The sequence below is a fragment of the Ranitomeya imitator genome, chromosome 6 (assembly GCF_032444005.1).
Source record: "Ranitomeya imitator isolate aRanImi1 chromosome 6, aRanImi1.pri, whole genome shotgun sequence".
Lineage (NCBI taxonomy): Eukaryota > Metazoa > Chordata > Amphibia > Anura > Dendrobatidae > Ranitomeya > Ranitomeya imitator.
The window spans coordinates 390741978-390763274 of NC_091287.1; the positions used below are offsets into that span (position 1 = coordinate 390741978).

Genomic DNA, 21297 nt, shown 5'->3' on the forward strand with positions numbered 1-21297 from the left:
TACTTGTGTTACTATCCTTAGATTTATCTAACAACAGTAGTCTACGAAATTGATATGAAATTTGTGCCACCTGAGTATGGCCGAGTATGAAAGCAGGTTGAGCTGTTGCATGTGGTGTCAGAGCTCCCAGCAAAGGGACACTACACTGATCCCTCACTCACCTCATCTTACTGTGACGCTCAATTGAAAGCTGGAAATGCTGTCCCAGATCCTGATACGTTAGTTTAAAGTAAATATGACGGGGTAATAGTAGTATCTATGTAATTATGGGTTACCCTAAAAACACGAATTTTATTAAATATATCTCTAAAAAGCCAACAACCAATGGCTCACCAAAAACGAAAAACAACACACCGTGAACAAACTAAAGTGGGGGGAATAATCAGCCCTACTGAAACGTCTATGCTGAATGGCTGCCTATCTTCGGGGGAAGGCACCCTAGGGGAAGCGTTATGGCGCCCCCGCTCCGCGATGGCTGACCCTGGGGTCCCTAGATGAGCCCTGATACACCCCGTGGGACCCCAGGGTCAGCCAACTTAAAAAAGAGCAAGTTCTTTCAAATATTATAAGTACTATTAAGCTAATGAATGAGAGTAATGATGGTGACCAGCAGCTAGAAGAACATTCACAGAAATGTTTGAAATAGAGAAACACAGTATTGTAACTGAGGAGCAAACTGAAGTTGCTTCAGATGAACAGCAACATGATAGTTTAGATGATATTGTTGAAACTGTCAATACGTTCTTTCATTCATCACATGCGCTGTGTTGTGCATACACTACAGCTGGCTATAAGAGATAGTCTGCAAGAAGGACATGCTGCTGTACTGATTGGCAAGGTGAGAAAATTGGCTACTGTTGCCAGAACCCCTAAAGTTGACTCAATTTTGAAGAGACGTGCTGGAAAATGGGCAATTATTGATCAAGCCACACGATGGGGCAGTACTTACTTAATGATTCAGCGCTTGGTTGAACTGAATAACAGTTACTTACCGATAACTGTATTTCTCAGAGCCCATGACAGCACTAAAAGAGAACGAGGGGATCCGCCCTTCAGGGACAGGAAACCTATAGGATAAAAGGGTGGTACCTCTCTCCTGCGTCAGTTTGGTTTACAGAGCATCAGAGGTCCTCCAGGTTAGTGACAACAGGAAAAAATACAATTTTAACAAAATGCTTAACAGGATTACACCGTTTCTAAAAGTAAAAAAAAACACACTTCTTATAATAAGGTGCTCACCGCACACGTGATGAGGGGGGAAATAAGCAGGTGCTGTCATGGGCTCTGAGAAATACCGTTATCGGTAAGTAACTATGTTATTCTCAGACGCCCATGACAGCACTACCAGAGAGAATTCCAGAGATTATTGCTTTAGGGAGGGACCACAGCCTGCAAGACCCTTCTTCCGAAGGTTAAGTCAGACGAAGAGGACAGGTCTAAGCGGTACTGCCTAAAAAAGGTTGAAGGTGATGACCAGGTGACCGCCTTACAGATTTTATCTATTGGTACCTCCGACCTTTCGGCCCAGGAGGTCGCCATAGCTCTTGTAGAGTGCGCTTTGAGCCCCTCAGGAACTGTGTTTCCCGTGGATCAGTACGCCAAGGCTATCGCATCAGTTACCCAGCGAGCTATAGTGCTTTTGGAGGCTTTGAGTCCTTTCCTAGGTCCCTGAAAACAGATAAAGAGAGAACCTTCCTTCCTATACTGTTGGGAGGATTCTAAGTAATGTATTAAACACCTTCTCACATCTAATGTGTGGAATCTTTCCTCTTTCTTATTTTTAGGATTTTGGCAGAAGGAAGGAAGGATTATTTCCTGGGACCTCTGGAAATTGGAAGCAACCTTGGGTAGATAAGCGGGGTCTGTTCTTAGTATTACCCCATCATCCATGATTTGCGTGAAGGGAGGATTTGCAGATAGAGCCTGGAGATCACTTATTCTACGGGCAGATGTTAAAGCTGTGAGAAGGGCCGTTTTAAGTGATAGGATTTTAAGTGGTATTGAATCTATGGGCTCGAACGGAGGTGCGGTCAGAGCTGACAAGACTAAATTTAAGTCCCAGGTTGGTAGTCTTTTAATATTTATGGGTTTATACCATACAGTAGCTTTAATAAAGCTTGTTACCCATGGGTTAGTAGCAATATACTCACTGTATAATGCACCTAAAGCTGCTATTTGCACTTTTAAGGTGCTCACCGAGAGGCCCATATCCAATTTTGTAGAAATTCTAATATTTTAACAACTGGGACCCCATCTTGTAGTTTTACCCCAGAGGTGGACAGAAACTTTCCAGGTTTTACCGTTGATTTTAGTTGTTACGGTTTTCCTACTTTTTAATAGCATAGACACTAATTTATCTGAAAAGCCTCTTGCCTTTAGTTGTGACGTCTCAAGTTCCACGCTGTCAAGTGGAGATTCGCTGACTGAGGGTGGAACACCGATCCCTGTGATAAGAGGTCCGGAAGAACCCAGGGATCGGTGACCGATAGGATTCTCAGCCAGGAAAACCAGGCCCTTTTTGGCCAGAAGGGGGCTATTAGGATGAGTCTTGCCCTGTCCTGTCTGATTTTCCGCAGAACTGCCGGGATAAGTATATGAGAGGGAAAGGCATATGCGAGACCCTGAGTCCAGGGAATCGTGAATGTATCCAGTGCCCGAGGGCCCCCTATGGGGTTCAGAGAACAAAATTTCTTTACTTTTCTGTTTTCTGCACTGGCAAAAAGGTCTATTACGGGGACCCCCCAAATTTTGTTGATCTGATCGAAGACGCTTTGGTTCAGTGTCCATTCCCCCTGTTTTAACCGGGTACGGCTTAAGAAGTCTGCTTTTTGGTTCTCTACCCCCTTTATATGTAGCACAGAGAGGGATAGGAAGTTGTCTTCTGCTAAGGTGAAGATTTGGGAAGTGGCCTTCATTAGGGCTTGGGATCTGGTCCCCCCTACCACTACCTGATTGTCCGAAAAAACTCGGACATGATGCCCCTGCAGGCTAGGAAGAAAAAAATTATAGAGCGTGGCTCACTGCCCAAAGTTCTTTTTGATTTGAGGATACCCCGTATTCTCGATCTCTCCAGACTCCCTGAGTGAAACTGTTGTCCAGGTGAGCTCCCCACCCCATTGGACTGGCATCCGTGGTAACTATCCGAGATATGCTTTTAACCCAAGGAACCCCCTTTGATAGGTTGTTGGAATCTAGCCACCAGGCTAGGGAACGAATAGTGTTTGAACTTAGAGTCATGTGTCCTTCTAGGTGTCCCCCCAGTGTAACCTGATTCCTCAGAATATCCCACTGGATGTCCCTCGTGTGGATTTGTGCCCACTGTATTGCTGGAAGACAAGCAGAAAGGGACCCCAGCAGTGACATCGCCCCTCTCAAGGTCATATGAGGGTTTGAGCGAGCGCTTGACACAAGATTTAATATTTTTTTTTTTTTTCTGGTCTGGAAGACGACATTCCTGTGTTATCGAGTCCAAAGTTAGGCCCAAAAACTCTTGTTTTGACTTTTGGAGATTTAGAAGCCAACCTAACTCAGAGTTTTTACTACTCTGTCGCATTGTTGGCGACAGTGTTGGGCTGAGTTGCTGACAATTAGAAAGTCGTCCAAGTATGGTATTATTAAAATATCTTTTTCTCTTATATGGGCCATCATTTCCGCTACCAATTTGGTAAATATACGGGGTGCCACTGAAATGCCAAAGGGAAGGGCTTTGTACTGGTATTCCCTTACTTCTCCTCCCATGACCACTGCTAGTCTGAGGTATTTCTGGGAGTTTTTGTGGATGGGGATGTTATAATACGCGTCTCTGAGATCCAACATTATCATGAAGCAATTCGGAAACAAGTTTTTGATTGTTGATTTTATTGATTCCATTTTGAAACCCTGATTCTTTACATAACTGTTTAGCTTCCGCAAGTTTATTATTGTGCAAAAGGAACCGTCCGGTTTTGGAACCAGAAACAGTGGGGAAAAGAACCCAGTTCCTCTTTCCAGTAGGGGAACTTCTTGAATGACGTCTTTGTCTATGAGTTTTGAGATTTCCTGTTCCAATGCCTGTTGATGCCGAGGTGAGGGTTTTAGTGGGGTGACCACATAGTTTTGGGGAGGAAGGGAAGTAAAGTTTATTGGAAGACCCATTTTTACCAAGTTTAAAATCCAAGTGCTGGTTGAGATTTTTTCCCAGGCCGGAAGGTATTGAGATAATCTCCCTCCCACCCTGGGGGAGGTGTCACTTAGGGGTCTTTTTATCTCTTGGGGAATTACCAAAGAGGAACCCCCTATCCCTCTTTTTTCCATCATCCCATCTGTTCTGTTCCCTTGGGGGACGTCTCCGGAAAAACTTCCTACTCCGAAAGGGCCGCTTAACGAATGGTGTGGCTAGGTTAGGGAACCCTTTCTTCTTATCTCCAGCCTTTTGTAAAATGTCATCTAGAGTCTCTCCAAACAAAAATTTTCCCTCACATGGAATCGAACAAAGTTTTTGTTTAGTCTGTAGGTCGCCTGGCCAACTTTTTAGCCATAGCGTTCTACGAAATGCATTAGATAAAGCTGCTAATTTTGAAATGAGTTTAATAGAATCGGCTGACGAGTCCGCCAAAAAGGCTGCCGCCCCTCTAATCATGGGAATTGATTCAATCATTTTATTTCTAGATACCCCATCTCTTAGTTGTTTCTCTAAGTTGTCTATCCAAATCATTAGAGACCTGGAAGTACACGCGGCTGCTATTGCAGGCCTTAAACATCCTCCTGCCGATTCCCAGGCCCCTTTAAGGAATGTATCAGCTCTCTTATCGAGGGGATCCTTCAGAGTTCCCATGTCCTCGAAGGGCAACGCAAATTTTTTTGAGGCCTTAGCTACTGCTACGTCAAGTTTAGGGGCCTTATCTCATGACGTAGAAGCCTCTTCCTCGAAGGGATACTTCCTTCCAGATTAATTTTTTCTTTCTGGTTTCTCCCACTCCTTGTTAATTAAAGCTTGAACATTTTCGTTAAGTGGAAAGACTCTGTGCCTTTTCTGGCCTAGGCCTCCAAACATGATGTCCTGTACGGTTTTGTCAGGACGGGGATCTAGGACCCCCATGGTCGATCTCACAGCCTTCACAAGGGCATCGACTTCGTCTAAAGAGAAGCAGTGGCAACCTCCGTTCTCAGAATCCGAGGAGGAGGAGGAACCCCGCCTGTCTGAAGCACCCTCTTCAGAACTAGAAGAATCGGAGTGAGAATAGGGTACAGGTGTTTTCTCTTTGACCCCTTCCCCTTTAAGGGATTTAAATGCTATTTCTACCTCTGATCTGATTACAGATCGTAATTCAGAGGCGAAACTAGGGGTTTCTTCACAAAGGACTTGTCCTATACAGGAACCACACAATTTTTTATCCCAGGTTTGTGTCAAGGATTTTCTGCACAGGGGACAGGACCTATGCTTAGTTTTCTCCGTTTTCTTTCTTGCCTAAAAATAAACAGAAAAGGGGACCCCAATTATTTGGTGAACTTTCACGAAGATCACTCACCCATCTTGCGCAGCAACAGGTACCGGTTCTGGAGGAGGTATTGGATCGTGTATGAGATCCGTAGTCGGTGGTGTCAGCTGGTTAGCCATGCTGGAGACTTTACTCTGCGGCGTGGAATGACTGCTGGAGCGAGTACTGCGGGTGCCAGCAGAGGATCTTTTCTTTTGCGCATCTGGCTTGCGCTGGTGGTGACGCTGCTGCTGCTGCGGCTGTAATGGCTGCTGCGCCTGGAGCTGCTGGTCGCTGTCCTCCATTATTGGGACTGCATGCAGCAAGAAGCCACTCCACAGCGGTCTTTAAAAAGGCTTTTTTTTTTTTTCCGGCGCCGATCCACCCCCTCCTCCAGGGCTGCGTCATAGGGAAGCGTTGATCCCCTCGATCTGCGCATGCGTGCGCTGCCAGGGACCCGGAAGTAGAACGCATTAGATCCGGTGCGGCGGCCATCTTGGTGCACCTCGCACACCAAGCCGGCCGCCCCAAATCAGGAAGTGCCTCTGCGTGGAGCCGTCTGAGGCACACCGGGTCCCTGAAGCCCCCACCCCAATCCAGGGAGGCGGCCGCGCTTCCCTCCGCGCACTCTGCAGACCCTTTGGACCCAGAAGTGGCGGCGTCGGACACCGCACCAGCCGTGACAGGGGCCTCCCCGCCGTCATAGCTCGACTGACCGGCTCCGGATCTTGAAGGTATCGATTCTAGAGGGTTCCCTGTCAGGGACAGGAAACCAAACTGACGCAGGAGAGAGGTACTGCCCTTTTATCCTATAGGTTTCCTGTCCCTGAAGGGCGGATCCCCTCTCTCTCTGGTAGTGCTGTCATGGGCGACTGAGTAAACCTTTCTTGTAGACATGGCTAACCCTCAACTGACGCTAAATGAAAGTCAGTGGAATCAGGTGACTGAGCTGGAAAAATTGCTAGAGCACCCATTTACAGTGACTAAAAAATTACAAGCAGAGGACTTAACTCCAGGTATTTTCTTAAAGGAGTGGAAGAACCTGAAGTTTCGCCTGTCCCAAAGAGGAGGGTTAATTGCAAGTGGCATTGCTACATCAATGAAATGGAGAGAGGAGCTACTATTACAAAATAAAATTCTTTTGGCAGCTGTATGTAGACCCAATGCATCGGATTCTTCTAGATGATCAACAGCTAACTAAAGGAAAAAAAGCTCTGTTTGAAATAGCAGTAAGGATGAAAGGGTTGCAGAACAGTCAGGAGGAACAAGAAGAATTTGGTCGTCCTGCCACATCTTCACCCTCATCAACTGATGAAGAATTTAATTTCGCTAAATATTTGGATCACAAGGACCGTGCAAAGCGTTCCCGTATAGAAGAGTCATCCCCATCAAAGAACACAGCCAGTACATTTCAGCAGAATTTTTTCATGTGCACTAAAAGAAATTGAGAAATTTGACCGTTAATCAAAAATAACAGTGCAACAAGCGATTCCTCTGTATCCTGACATTGTCAGAGATGTTGCCCGAGTGGTTACTGCTTTGCCACCAACCCAAGTTAGTGTAGAGAGGTTGTTCTCTGCTCTCAAAATAATTAGATCAGATTTGAGGGCATCCAAGAAGGAGGATCTGACAGAGGCAATACTTTTTCTGAGGACAAATTTATAGATTTCTTCTTATTAACTGCATAACAGTGTTTATTGCATATTTACTTACAAGAGTTTAGAAAAGTTTATAAAAGTTATTTGCTATATTCTAATTGTATTCTAATAAATATAGTTTTTGCTCTAAGTGGTCTGATTACTTATATGATGGTGAGAAACTGAATAAGCACGATGTTAATATTTGACAACAGTAAATTTACAGTAAATTTATTGTTACGAATTGGCCATTTATGAAGGAGTCGGAGCCGGAGTCGGAACCTGATAAAATCCAGGAGTCGGCGTCGCAACTGTGGCTTACAGACTCCACAGCCCTGGAGAATACAACAAAGACACATTTCACTTGTCATATTTTCAGCAGGTCACCATCTAGTCCCAACTTGCACAAACTCCTCATCCTACTGGTACCCTATGCCGTATGTGACCCTATTACTGCACCTGCTGTGTGGTTCTCTGTGCCCTCTAAAATCTAAAGCAACCCTCTAGAATATGGCAATGCTGGGTGCAAGTGCCCTAGAAAATAGTGCCCACATTTTGCCCCCTAGAAAGTAATAATGCCCTGTGTGTCCCTTTGATAGTCACAGTAACCTGAGTTCCCCTATAACAATAAGTGCCCACTTAACATTGAATAATGTCCTGAGTCTCTGCCCCTGTAAAGCTCTCCTATACACAGTATGATGTTCTCTTATACATATCATGATGACTCCTCACTGTAATGTACCCCCACACAGTATACTGACCCCTTAGTAGAACCCAAACTGCTTGATTGCCGCAACACTGTGCGATGGCCCCTTCACTGTAATCCCCACACTGTATGATGGCCCCCTAAATAGCCTCCATATAGTATAATGTGCCAGATAGTCCTCAATATAGTATAATGCATTCCCCATAGGCCTGTATAATACAATGCATTCCCCATAGGCCTGTATAGTACAATGCATTCTCCATAGGCCTGTATAGTATAACTAGCTATTGAACCCGTTCTACGCCCGGGTGGCGAGCATTTATATTGGTATATGGTCTCCATCCTGGTATGTGCTGCTCCCATCCTGCGCCCCCGTTCTGTCATGTGCTGCTCCCATCCTGCGCCTCCGTTCTGTCATTTGCTGCTCCCATCCTGCGCCTCCATTCTGTCATGTGCTGCTCCCATCCTGCGCCCGTTCTGTCATTGGCTGCTCCCATCCTGCGCCCGTTCTGTCATTGGCTGCTCCCATCCTGCGCCCGTTCTGTCATTGGCTGCTCCCATCCTGCGCCCGTTCTGTCATTGGCTGCTCCCATCCTGCGCCCCCGTTCTGTCATTTGCTGCTCCCATCCTGCGTCCCCGTTCTGTCATTTGCTGCTGCCATCCTGCGCCCGTTCTGTCATGTGCTGCGGCCATCCTGCGCCCGTTCTGTCATGTGCTGCTGCCATCCTGCGCCCCTGTTCTGTCATGTGCTGCTGCCATCCTGCGCCCGTTCTGTCATGTGCTGCTGCCATCCTGCGCCCGTTCTGTCATGTGCTGCTGCCATCCTGCGCCCGTTCTGTCATGTGCTGCGGCCATCCTGCGCCCGTTCTGTCATGTGCTGCTGCCATCCTGCGCCCGTTCTGTCATGTGCTGCGGCCATCCTGCGCCCGTTCTGTCATGTGCTGCGGCCATCCTGCGCCCGTTCTGTCATGTGCTGCGGCCATCCTGCGCCCGTTCTGTCATGTGCTGCTGCCATCCTGCGCCCGTTCTGTCATGTGCTGCGGCCATCCTGCGCCCGTTCTGTCATGTGCTGCTGCCATCCTGCGCCCGTTCTGTCATGTGCTGCTGCCATCCTGCGCCCATTCTGTCATGTGCTGCTGCCATCCTGCGCCCGTTATGTCATGTGCTGCGGCCATCCTGCGCCCGTTCTGTCATGTGCTGCTGCCATCCTGCGCCCGTTCTGTCATGTGCTGCGGCCATCCTGCGCCCGTTCTGTCATGTGCTGCTGCCATCCTGCGCCACCATTGTATTATATGCCCCCCGCTCCAGTGTGTATGCCCCCGAATGCTGCTGCCATATAAAAAAAAAAAAAATACCATACTCACCTATCGTCCGGCTCCACTGCAGGTATGTCTTCAAGAAAATGGCGCCGGAAAGCGGGGACTGCGCAGGCGCCGATTCCGGCAGCAGGAATCGGCGCCTGCGCAGTCCGCGCTTTCCGGCGCCATTTTCTTGAATACACACCTGCAGTGGAGCCGGAGTGTGTCTTCAAGAAAATGGCGCCGGAAAGCGCGGACTGCGCAGGCGCCGAATCCGGCAGCAGGAATCGGCGCCTGCGCAGTCCGCGCCCTCCGGAGCCGGGAGCAGAGGAGCCGGGAGACGGAGCCGCAAGCAGCGCTGGAACCGGGAAAGGTGAGTATACTTACCCTCCCTCCTGGCGGTCCCTGACTCTCCGGTGGAGATCGCGGTATGCGTTCAGTGCTTACGCATACCGCGATCTCCCGGGAGCGTCGCTCTGTGAGGCCCAGACTGCGCCGGCGCTTGCGCAGTCTATAGAGGCTTCGGACAGAGTGACGCTCCCAGCGTTATATTATAGATGCACTCCCTATAGGCCTATATAATGCACTCCCCATAGACCTGCACAGTATAATGCACTACCCCATAGACCTGCACAGTATAATGCACTCCCCATAGACCTGCACAGTATAATGCACTCCCCATAGGCCTGTATAGTATAATGCTCTCCCCATAGGCCTGTATAGTATAATGCACTCCCATAGGCCTGTATAGTATAATACACTACCCATAGGCCTGTATGCTATAACGCACTACCCATAGGCCTGTATAGTATAATGCACTCCCCATAGGCCTGTATAGTATAATGCGCTCCCCATAGGCCTGTATAGTATAATGCACTCCCTATAGGCCTGTATAGTATAATGCTCTCCGCATAGGCCTGTATAGTATAATGCACTCCCTATAGGCCTGTATAGTATAATGCACTCCCCATAGGCCTGTACAGTATAATGCATAGGCAGCCAGTAAAGTATAATGCACCCCCATTAGGCAGCCTGTATAGTATAATGCACCCCCATTAGGCAGTTTGTATAGTATAGTGCTCCCCCATTAGGTAGACAGAACAATATAATGCACCCCCATTAGGCAGCCTGTATAGTATAATGCACCTCCATTAGGCAGTCTGTATAGTATAATGCACCCCCAATAGGCAGTCTGGATAGTATAATGCACCCCCATTAGACAGTCTGTATAGTATAATGCCCCCCCCATTAGGCAGCCAGTACAATATAATGCAACCCCATTCGGCAGTCTGTATAGTATAATGCACCCCCATTAGGCAGCCAGTACACTATAATGAACCCCCATTAGGCAACCAGTACACTACAATGCAACCCCATTAGGCAGCCAATACAATATAATGTACCCCCATTAGGCAGCCAGTACAGTATAATGCACCCCCATTAGGCAGTCAGTACTGTATAATGCACCCCCATTAGGTAGCCTGTATAGCATAATGCACCCCCAATAGGCAGTCTCTATAGTATAATGTACCCCCATTAGGCAGCCAGTACACTATAATGCACCCCCCATTAGGCAGCCAGTACAGTATAATGCACCCCCATTAGGCAGTCAGCACTGTATAATGCACCCCCATTAGGCAGTCTGTATAGTATAATGTACCCCCACTAGGCAGCCAGTACAGTACAATGCACCCCCATTAGGCAGCCAGTACAGTATAATGCACTCCCATTAGGCAGCCTGTATAGCATAATGCACCTCCATTAGGCAGCCTGTATAGCATTATGCACCGCCATTAGGCATCCAGTATGGTATAATGCACCCCCATTAGGCAGCCAGTATAGTATAATGAACCCCCATTAGACAGCCAATACAATATCATGCACCCCCATTAGGCAGTCTGTATAGCATAATGCACCCCCATTAGGCAGCCAGTATAGTATAATGCACCCTCATTAGGCAGCCAGTACACTATAATGAACCCCCATTAGGCAGCCAATACAATATAATGCACCCCCATTAGGCAGCCTGTATAGCATAATGCACCCCCATTAGGCAGCCATACACTATAATGAACCCCCATTAGGCAGCCAATACAATATAATGCACCCCCATTAGGCAGCCAGTACAGTATAATGCACCCTCATTAGGCAGCCAGTACACTATAATGAACCCCCATTAGGCAGCCAATACAATATAATGCACCCCCATTAGGCAGCCAGTATAGTATAATGCACCCCCATTAGGCAGCCAGTACAGTATAATGCATTCCCATTAGGCAGCCTGTACAGTATAATGCACCCCCATTAGGCAGCCAGAACACTATAATGCACCCCCATCATGCAGCTAGTATAGTATAATGCACCCCCATTAGGCAGCCAATACAATATAATGCATCCCCATTAGGCAGCCAGTATAGTATAATACACCCCCCATTAGGCAGCCAATACAATATAATACATCCCCATTAGGCTGTCTGTATAGAATAATGCACCTCCATTAGGCAGCCAGTATAGCATAATGCACCCCCATTAGACAGCCAGAACATTATAATGCACCCCCATTAGGCAGCCAGTACACTATAATGCACCCCCATTAGGCAGCGAATACAATATAATGTACCCCCATTAGGCAGCCAGTACAGTATAATGCACCGCCATTAGGCAGTCAGTACAGTATAATGCACCCCCATTAGGCAGTCTGTATAGTATAATGCACCCCCCCCCATTAGGCATCCAGTACAGTACAATGCAGTTACATTAGGCAGCGAGTACAATATAATGCAACCCCATTAGGCAGCCTGTATAGTATAATGTACCCCCATTAGGCAGCCAGTACAGTGCAATGCACCAGCATTAGGCAACCAATACAGTATAATGCACCCCCATTAGGCAGCCAGTACAGTGCAATGCACCAGCATTAGGCAACCAATACAGTATAATGCAACCCCATTAGGCAGCCTGTATAGTATAATGTACCCCCATTAGTAAGCCAGTACAGTACAATGCACCAGCATTAGGCAACTAATACAGTATAATGCACCCCCATTAGGCAGCCAGTACAGTATAATACACCCACATTAGGCAGACAGTACTGTATAATGCACCCCCATTAGGCAGCCTGTATAGTATAATGCACCCCCATTAGACAGTATGTATAGTATAATGCACCCCCATTAGGCAGTCAGCACTGTATAATGCACCCCCATTAGGCAGCCTGTATAGCATAATGCACCCCCATTAGGCAGTCAGTACTGTATAATGCACTCCCATTAGGCAGCCTGTATAGTATAATGTACCCCCACTAGGCAGCCAGTACAGTACAATGCACCCCCATTAGGCAGCCAGTACAGTATAATGCACCCCCATTAGGCAGTCAGTACTGTATAATGCACTCCCATTAGGTAGCCTGTATAGTATAATGCACTCCCATTAGGCAGCCTGTATAGTATAATGCACTCCCATTAGGCAGCCAGTATAGTATAATGAACCCCCATTAGGCAGCCAATACAATATAATGCACCCCCATTAGGCAGTCTGTATAGCATAATGCACCCCCATTAGGCAGACAGTACACTATAATGCACCCCCATTAGGCAGCCAGTACACTATAATGCACCCCCATTAGGCAGCCAATACAATATAATGCACCCCCATTAAGCAGCCAGTACAGTATAATGCACCCTCATTAGGCAGTCAGCACTGTATAATGCACCCCCATTAGGCAGCCTGTATAGCATAATGCACCCCCATTAGGAAGTCAGTACTGTATAATGCACCCCCATTAGGCTGCCTGTATAGCAAAGTTCACCCCCATTAGACAGTCTGTATAGTATAAAGCACCCCCATTACCCCATTAGGCATCCAGTATAGTATAATGCACCCCCATTGGGCAGCCAGTACAATATAATGCAACCCCATTAGGCAGCCTGTATAGTATAATGCACCCCTATTAGGCATCCAGTAAAGTATAATGCACCCCCATTAGGCAGCCAATACAATATAATTCACCCCCATTAGGCAGTCTGTATAGCATAATGCACCCCCATTAGGCAGCCAGTATAGTATAATGCACCCCCATTAGGCAGCCAGTACAGTATAATGCATCCCCATTAGGCAGCCTGTACAGTATAATGCACCCCCATTAGGCAGCTAGTATAGTTTAATGCACCCCCATTAGGCAGCTAGTATAGTTTAATGCACCCCCATTAGGCAGCTAATACAATATAATGCATCCCCATTAGGCAGCCAGTATAGTATATTACACCCCCCATTAGGCAGCCAATACAATATAATACATCCCCATTAGGCAGTCTGTATAGAATAATGCACCTCCATTAGGCAGCCAGTATAGTATAATGCACCCACATTAGGCAGTCTGTATAGTATAATGCACCCCAATTAGGCAGCCAGAACACTATAATGCACCCCCATTAGGCAGCCAGTACACTATAATGCACCCCCATTAGGCAGCCAGTACAGTATAATGCACCGCCATTAGGCAGTCAGTACAGTATAATGCACCCCCATTAGGCAGCCTGTATAGCATAATGCACCCCATTAGGCAGTCTGTATAGTATAATGCACCCCCCCCCCATTAGGCAGCCAGTACAGTACAATGCACCCACATTAGGCTGTCTGTATAGTATAATGCCCCCCATTAGGCAGCCAGTACAATACAATGCAACCCCATTAGGCAGCCTGTATAGTATAATGTACCCCCATTAGGCAGCCAGTACAGTACAATGCACCAGCATTAGGCAACCAATTCAGTATAATGTACCCCCCGCACCCCCCCACCCCCCGATTAGGCAGCCTGTATAGTATAATGCACCCCCATTAGGCAGCCAGTACAGTATAATGCACTCCCATTAGGAAGACAGTACAGTATAATGCACTCGATGGGAAAAAAAATACAATACTCACCTCTCTTCCTCCTTGCTCCCGGGGTGCTCTGAGCACCCGCTCATCTCCAGACAACGGGTGCTGAGTACTGACATCGCGACCCTTTGACAGTGTCGTCGTCGTTAATGTCAGACCCTGACAGGGGGATGATGGGAGAGGGAGTGCCAGCGTAACACTCCCTCTCTCATCAATGCGGTATTCAGCCGATACAGCTGACCCTGCGATGACAGGCGGGGGGGGGGGGGGGGCCCACTGCTGGCACAGGGACCCTCCACCGCCGCCTCAGGGGCCCATAGCGGCTGGGCGGCAGAGCAGGGAGATCGTGTCTCCCTGCTCTGCCGCAGAATGTAACTGTATCGGCGCGCTGTGCATGCCAATACAGTTACATAGCGTAGCTCCGTGTGGGTCACCTCAGAACGCGGGGCAAGGGGCCTCGGTAGCTACGCTACTGGTGCAAATACTTTTCTTCTCCTACTTTGATTTTTTCCTTTCTTCACTCCCCTCAGTTGTTGGTGAGTACATTTTGGATGATTGGTATTTTCCTTAATCCCAGTACGTATTCACTTGTTAGTCTGGTTGGTGTATACACTTCCATACACTTCTACTTCGAGCTTCCCTGGGTGGGGGAAGGCAACAGACTAAGGGCGGATTCAGGAGCTCAGCAAAGTATGTGTCCCCGGCATCTACACCATTAGAAATAATCTGGGAAATAGGGATAGATAGGTCACCCCTTAGTGCTAGGGACAGGGAAGGAGCCCCTGGATACCCGACAACAGTTGTGACAGTACCCCTCTGGTTGACAAACAACTTGCAGTCCTAGGATTATTTGAAGCATTCCTATCATCAAAAAACACTTATGATAATGATGATACGTCAGCGGGAAAACAAGAAGGTGTGCAGCTTAAAATGGAAAGAAAAATAACATCTTTGGTCAAAAAGTCAAAACAGAAATGAACCCTGCAGACTCTGGTTATTAAAAGCAGGGACTAAAAAAGATAGAAGACTAAGAAATTTTACGTTCAAATATAAATAAATGTAATAATGTGTCATTTTCAAAACAATTTTAACTTACAAGACAACCCCTTTAAGAATTGTTTACATCTCATAACATCTAAAGCTGTGTGTCCTTACAGTGGCTGGAGGTTTTCCACCAGTTGTTTGTGACTTCCACATTTTCATGGAACTGCAGGATGGGTTCAGGTTCTTGATGACATCTCTATCTTCAGACAGAATACTAACCACAAAGTCTAATGCAAAAAAAAAAAAAAAGTTGATATTAAATTTAATCATTTACAGTTTCAGAGTGAAGAGGGTTGTGGGTATTTGGTTAAATAGGTGGCAATCTCCTGGAACATACAGAGAATAATTATTTAACCCCTTTCTGACAATGGACGTAATGATCCGTCCATGTGCCCTGGGGCCTATTTGACCATGGACGTATCATTAATAATAATAATAATAATAATCTTTATTTATATAGCGCCAACATATTCCACAGCGCTTTACAGTTTAACAGTTTCAAACACAAACAGTAACAACATTAACAATACAATAATTAAAGAGAAATAAAACGACCCTGCTTGTGAGAGCTTACAATCTACAATGAGGCGGCGGAGGTACAAAGTACAGGTGTGTATTTACAATGATGGTCCAGCCATCTTCAGGGGGTGGGGATAGATGGAGATAGTGAATGAGCTACACACACACACACACACAAACATAAAATGACTTTGATTACTGAATGTGATAGGCCGCTCTGAACAAATGTGTTTTGAGCGAGCGCCTAAAACTATGCAAATTGTGGATGGTCCTTATATCTTGGGGTAGAGCATTCCAGAGGATTGGCGAAGCATGGGAGAAGTCTTGGAGTTGGGAGTGGGAGGTACGGATTAGTGCAGAGGTTAGTCGAAAGTCATTTGCAGAGCGCAGCGGTCGGTTAGGCCGATAGACAGAAATGAGGGAGGAGATGTATGGGGGTGCCGCACTGTGGAGAGCTTTGTGGGTGAGAAAAAGTACTTTGAATTGTATCCTGTAATGAAAGGGCAGCCAGTGTAACGACTGGCGAAGAGCGGACGAGTCCGAGTAACAATTAGCCAGATGGACGACCCTGGCTGCTGCATTAAGGATAGACTGGAGAGGGGAAAGTCGAGTAAGGGGGAGGCCAATTAGTAGAGCATTACAGTAGTCCAGGCGGGAGCGGATCAGGGAGACAGTGAGGGTTTTTGTTGTTTCCATGGTGAGAAAAGGGCGGATTCTAGAGATGTTCTTTAGGTGTAAGCGGCACGAGCGGGCAAGAGATTGTATATGGGAGGTGAAGGAGAGATCGGAGTCAAACATAACACCCAGACAGTGCGCCTGCTGCCGGGGTATTACTATGGTGCCACCCACGGAGAGGGAAATGTCAGATTTCGGGAGGTTAGTAGATGGCTGGAGCAGAAGAAGTTCAGTTTTGGAGAGGTTGAGTTTCAGATAGAGAGCAGACATGATGTTGGAGACTGCAGACAGACAGTTAGTGGCGTTCTGTAGTACAGCAGGGGTAAGGTCAGGGGAGGATGTGTATAGTTGTGTGTCATCGGCATAAAGATGGTACTGAAAGCCAAATCTGCTGATGGTCTGTCCAATTGGAGGCGTGTAGAGTGAGTAGAGAAGGGGGCCAAGGACTGAGCCCCCTCGTCATCGCGATCACCCGCGCACATAGGGGAAGCTTGGGCGATCGCCATCGGGTGTCAGCTGATTCTCACAGCTGACACCCGGCACCAGGCGCGCGCGGTCACAGACCGCTCCTGGCATTTCTAACCCCTGAAATGCTGCGATCGAACACGATCGTATCATTTCGGAAGCCGGCAGAGGGCTGACAGCCCCTCTGCCTTTGAATTGGAGAAGCCGCGGCGTGACACGGGGTCCCAATCGTTGCCATGGTGACCCGATGTCATCATGACGACATCCGGGTATACAGAGCTAGGAAACTTGCCGATCATGCGCAGTGCATCTCTGTCAGTGCAGAGCTGACAGATTCTATGGCATGGTGATGCTGCTTCTATAAAAGCGATCAGCCAGCAAAAAATTATAGTCCCATAGTGGGACAAAGGTAAATAATTAGAAAAAAGTAAAAAATTTTTTTTTTTTTAAATAATTGTAAAAATATTAAAAAAAAAAAAAAAAAATAAATATTATATCTTTAAATAAATATTTGAATGAACAAAAAATGTAAACATAAAAGTACACATAATTGGTACCACCGCGTCCACAACGACTCAACCTATTAAACTGTCCCACTAGTTAAAGGGAACCTGTCACCCCGAAAATCGCGGGTAAGGTAAGCCCACCGGCATCAGGGGCTTATCTGCAGCATTCTGTAATGCTGTAGATAAGTCCCCGATGTTACCTGAAAGAGGAGAAAAAGACGTTATATTATACTCACCCAGGGGCGGTCCCGCTGCTGGTCCGGTCGGATGGGCGTCTCTGGTCCGCTGCGGCGCCTCCCATCTTCATTACAAGACGTCCTCTTCTGATCTTCAGCCACGGATCCGACGCAGGCGTACTTTGCTCTGCCCTCTTGAGGACAGAGGATAGTACTGCAGTGCGCAGGCGCCGGAAAGGTCAGAGGCCCGGCGCCTGCGCACTGCAGTACTTTGTCTGCCCTCAACAGGGCAGAGCAAAGTACGCCTGCGCAAATATAAAAGTTCCCGCCATTGTACCCCAGATCGGAGGACTTTTCCCACCACAGAAAACCGCCCCCATCTTGGGGGAAAATCATAAAGGGGAGGCATATTCTCCTGTCCAAAATTTGGATTGGGGACACTTAGGGTATGTGCACACGTTGCAGATTTGCCTGCAGATTTTTCTTCACTAAATCCGCAGCTCTTGGCAGAAAATGCAGGTGTGTTTTTGATGCGTCTTATGCGCGGTTTTGATGCGTTTTCGAAAGTTAAATAAAGATGTATTATTGAACAAAAAAAAAAAAGATTTGTGATGTCATGTCTTGTCCAACCTCCTCTTTTATATTTGTCCAACCCACACTCCATTACACACATAGATAGATAGATAGATAGATAGATAGATAGATAGATAGATAGATAGATAGATGGATAGATGGATAGATGGATAGATAGATAGAAAGACAGACAGATAGATACAGTCATGGCCAAAAGTATTAACACCCCTGTAATTCTGTCAGATAATACTCAGTTTCTTCCTGAAAATGATTGCAATCACAAATTCTTTGGTATTATCTTCATTTAATTTGTTTTAAATGAAAAAAACACCAAAAGAATTGTCCTAAAGCCAAATTGGATATAATTCCACACCAAACATAAAAAAGGGGGTGGACAAAAGTATTGGCACTGTTCGAAAAATCATGTGATGCTTCTCTAATTTGTGTAATTAACAGCACCTGTAATTTACCTGTGGCACCTAACAGGTGTTGGCAATAACTAAATCACACTTGCAGCCAGTTGACATGGATTAAAGTTGACTCAACCTCTGTCCTGTGTCCTTGTGTGTACCACATTGAGCATGGAGAAAAGAAAGAAGACCAAAGAACTGTCTGAGGACTTCAGAAACCAAATTATGAGGAAGCATGAGCAATCTCAAGGCTACAATTATTTCCAGCGGACGGAGAAAACGTACAGAGGAAAATTTTTTCTGTCCTGTGAAAAAATGCACAGCGACGGATCCGGCGAAAAACGTATGCTGAGATGTGAAATGATGAATCCGGCCTCCGAATCCTGTTTTTCATGCATTTTTTTTCCATTGAAATCATGCACTTTTTCCATTCTCCTTCTCGCTCTCTCTCTAAGGCTAGGTTCACATTGCTTTAATGGCGTCCGTTAGACGGACTACGCTACACCGTGGCATAACGCGGTGGTAACGTAGTCCCTAACGCCGCCATTAACTCCAATGTCGGACGCATCGCTAGCGCACGCCCATAATGGGCGTGCGCTAGCGATGTGCCGTCATTGAGTGACAGACCCCGAGACGCGGGCTGCAGCGTTTCCGGGTCCGTCACTGCTAGCGCAGATAGAGCTAGCAGATGCTCAATCTGCGCTAGCGCGGCGCCAATACCGGCACTTACGTTAATAGCAGCCCGTTCACGTATGTGTTGAACGGGCTGCTATTAACGCAATGTGAACCCAACTTAAAAAAAACAAAAAACTGATCAGTTGCATCAGTTATTCACTATTTGCAACGGATCCGTTTTTTCAAATATTTGCCTGATCTTGCCTGACTAAAACAAACTGATGTGTGAAAGTAGCCTAACTATCCATATATCCATCTACATCTATCCATCAGGCAGGATCCGGTGAATTTTTGAAAAAACGGATCCGTTGCAAATAGTGAAAAACTGATGCAACTGATCCGGTTTTTTTTTTTTTTTTTTTAGAGAGAGAGAGAGAGAACAGAAAATGTGCATGATTTCAATGGAAAAATGCATGAAAAACCGGATTCAGAGGCCAGATTCATCATTTCACATCTCAGTTTCAAACGATTTTTGGCGGAACCGTCGCAGCGCGTTTTTTCACCGGACAACGCACTTCTCCTGTACGTTTTCTCCGTCTGCTGGAAACAGCTTTTCTGACGGATCGGCAAAAAATGGATGAAAAGTGTGGGCATTAGGCGCAATTCGGCGCTAATACAACTCTATGAGAAAAAACGGATCCGGCGGAAAAAAAACCACGGATCCGTTTTTTTCAAAACTCACCGGATTGTGCGTGACGGCAAAAAACCTGATGTGTGAAAGTAGCCAGATAGATATATGGATATATATATCTATGTATCTACAGATATATATATCTTACTATATATACCGTATATATAAATATATATATAGATCGATATAGCCATAGTTATATCTATAGATATATCTAAACATATATCCATAGATATATCTATACATATATCCATAGTTATCCATGTATAGATAGATTTATCTATGGATATATCTATAAATATATCCATAGATATATAATAGCGAGGCCTATGTTTCTTAATGAACGTTTAATTAAAAAGAAAAAAAAAAGGAACAAAACGGCATGGGCTCCCGCGCAATTTTCTGCGCCAGAGGGGGAAATCCGACGGCCGGGGGCCAATATTTGTAGCCTGGGAAGGGTTAATATCCATGGCCCCCTCCCAGGCTATAAATATCAGCCTGCAGCTGTCTGCATAGTCTTTACTGGCTATTAAAATAGGGGACCCCCCAAAAAAATGAAGTGGGGTCCCCCTATATTTTTTTAGCCAGAAAGGCTACGCAGATAGCTGCGGGCTGATATTCATAGCCTAGAGAGGGGCCATGGATATTGCCCCCCCCCCCAGCTACAAATACCAGCCGCCCCAGAAATGGCGCAATTCCAGCACTTAGCCCCTCTCTTCCCACTCCCTTGTAGTGGTGGGATATGGGGTAATAAGGGGTTAATGTCACCTTGCTATTGTAAGGTGACATTAAGCCAAGTTAATAATGGAGAGGCGTCAATAAGACACCTATCCATTATTCATCCTATAGTAATGAAAGAGTTATAAAAATAAAGACACAGCCAGAAAAAAGTATTTTAATATTCTTAATTTAACATACTTACAATACAAGATCACCTGCAAAAAAATTAAAAATAAACCAACCGTATACTACCTGTCCGCCGTAGTTCAATTAATAACGAGTGTACCACGACGATCTCCCCTATAGAACAGTGACATCGGGTGATGTCACTGCTCTATAGACCTCCAGTGACACACTGACAGGAGACAATGGCTCCTGTAGTGCATCACTGAGGTTACCCGAGTTCATTGGTCTCACTTTATGGCATTGCTGCGTGGGAACTTTGTCACACAGCAGTGCCACAAGTGAGACAAGGGACTATTTTTTACAGTGGCGGAGGAATAGAGTGCGGTAGACTACCTTCCATCATTGTATTCCTGGAGCCCCTGGAGAGCGGTCACATCAGCTGATGCTGCTGCTCTCCACGGGAGAACGACGTGGGACACTCGTTTTAATTAGATTTCTGCGGATCAGGAAGTATATTGTCTGTTTATTATTTTAATATTTTTTACAGGTGACACTGGCTTCGGGGATCAAAGTGACAAGTGATGGTAAGTATGTACTCTATATTGTATGTACTGTATATCTATATGTTGCATGTGGTATGTTGCATGCATGTGGTATGTTGCATGCATGTGGTATGTTGCATGCATGTGGTATGTTGCATGCATGTGGTATGTTGCATGCATGTGGTATGTTGCATGCATGTGGTATGTTGCATGCATGTGGTATGTTGCATGCATGTGGTATGTTGCATGCATGTGGTATG

General features: G+C 46.2%; 1 protein-coding gene across 1 annotated transcript in view; it reads right to left on the reverse strand.

The window, feature by feature from the left end:
* The window catches only part of SMCHD1 (structural maintenance of chromosomes flexible hinge domain containing 1), a 457067-nt gene that overhangs the window by 122853 nt on the left and 312917 nt on the right, over positions 1-21297 (reverse strand). The window contains exon 33 of the mRNA XM_069731150.1: positions 15131-15246. Coding sequence (XP_069587251.1) covers positions 15131-15246 — 116 coding nt within the window. The remainder of the gene's footprint in view (positions 1-15130; positions 15247-21297) is intronic.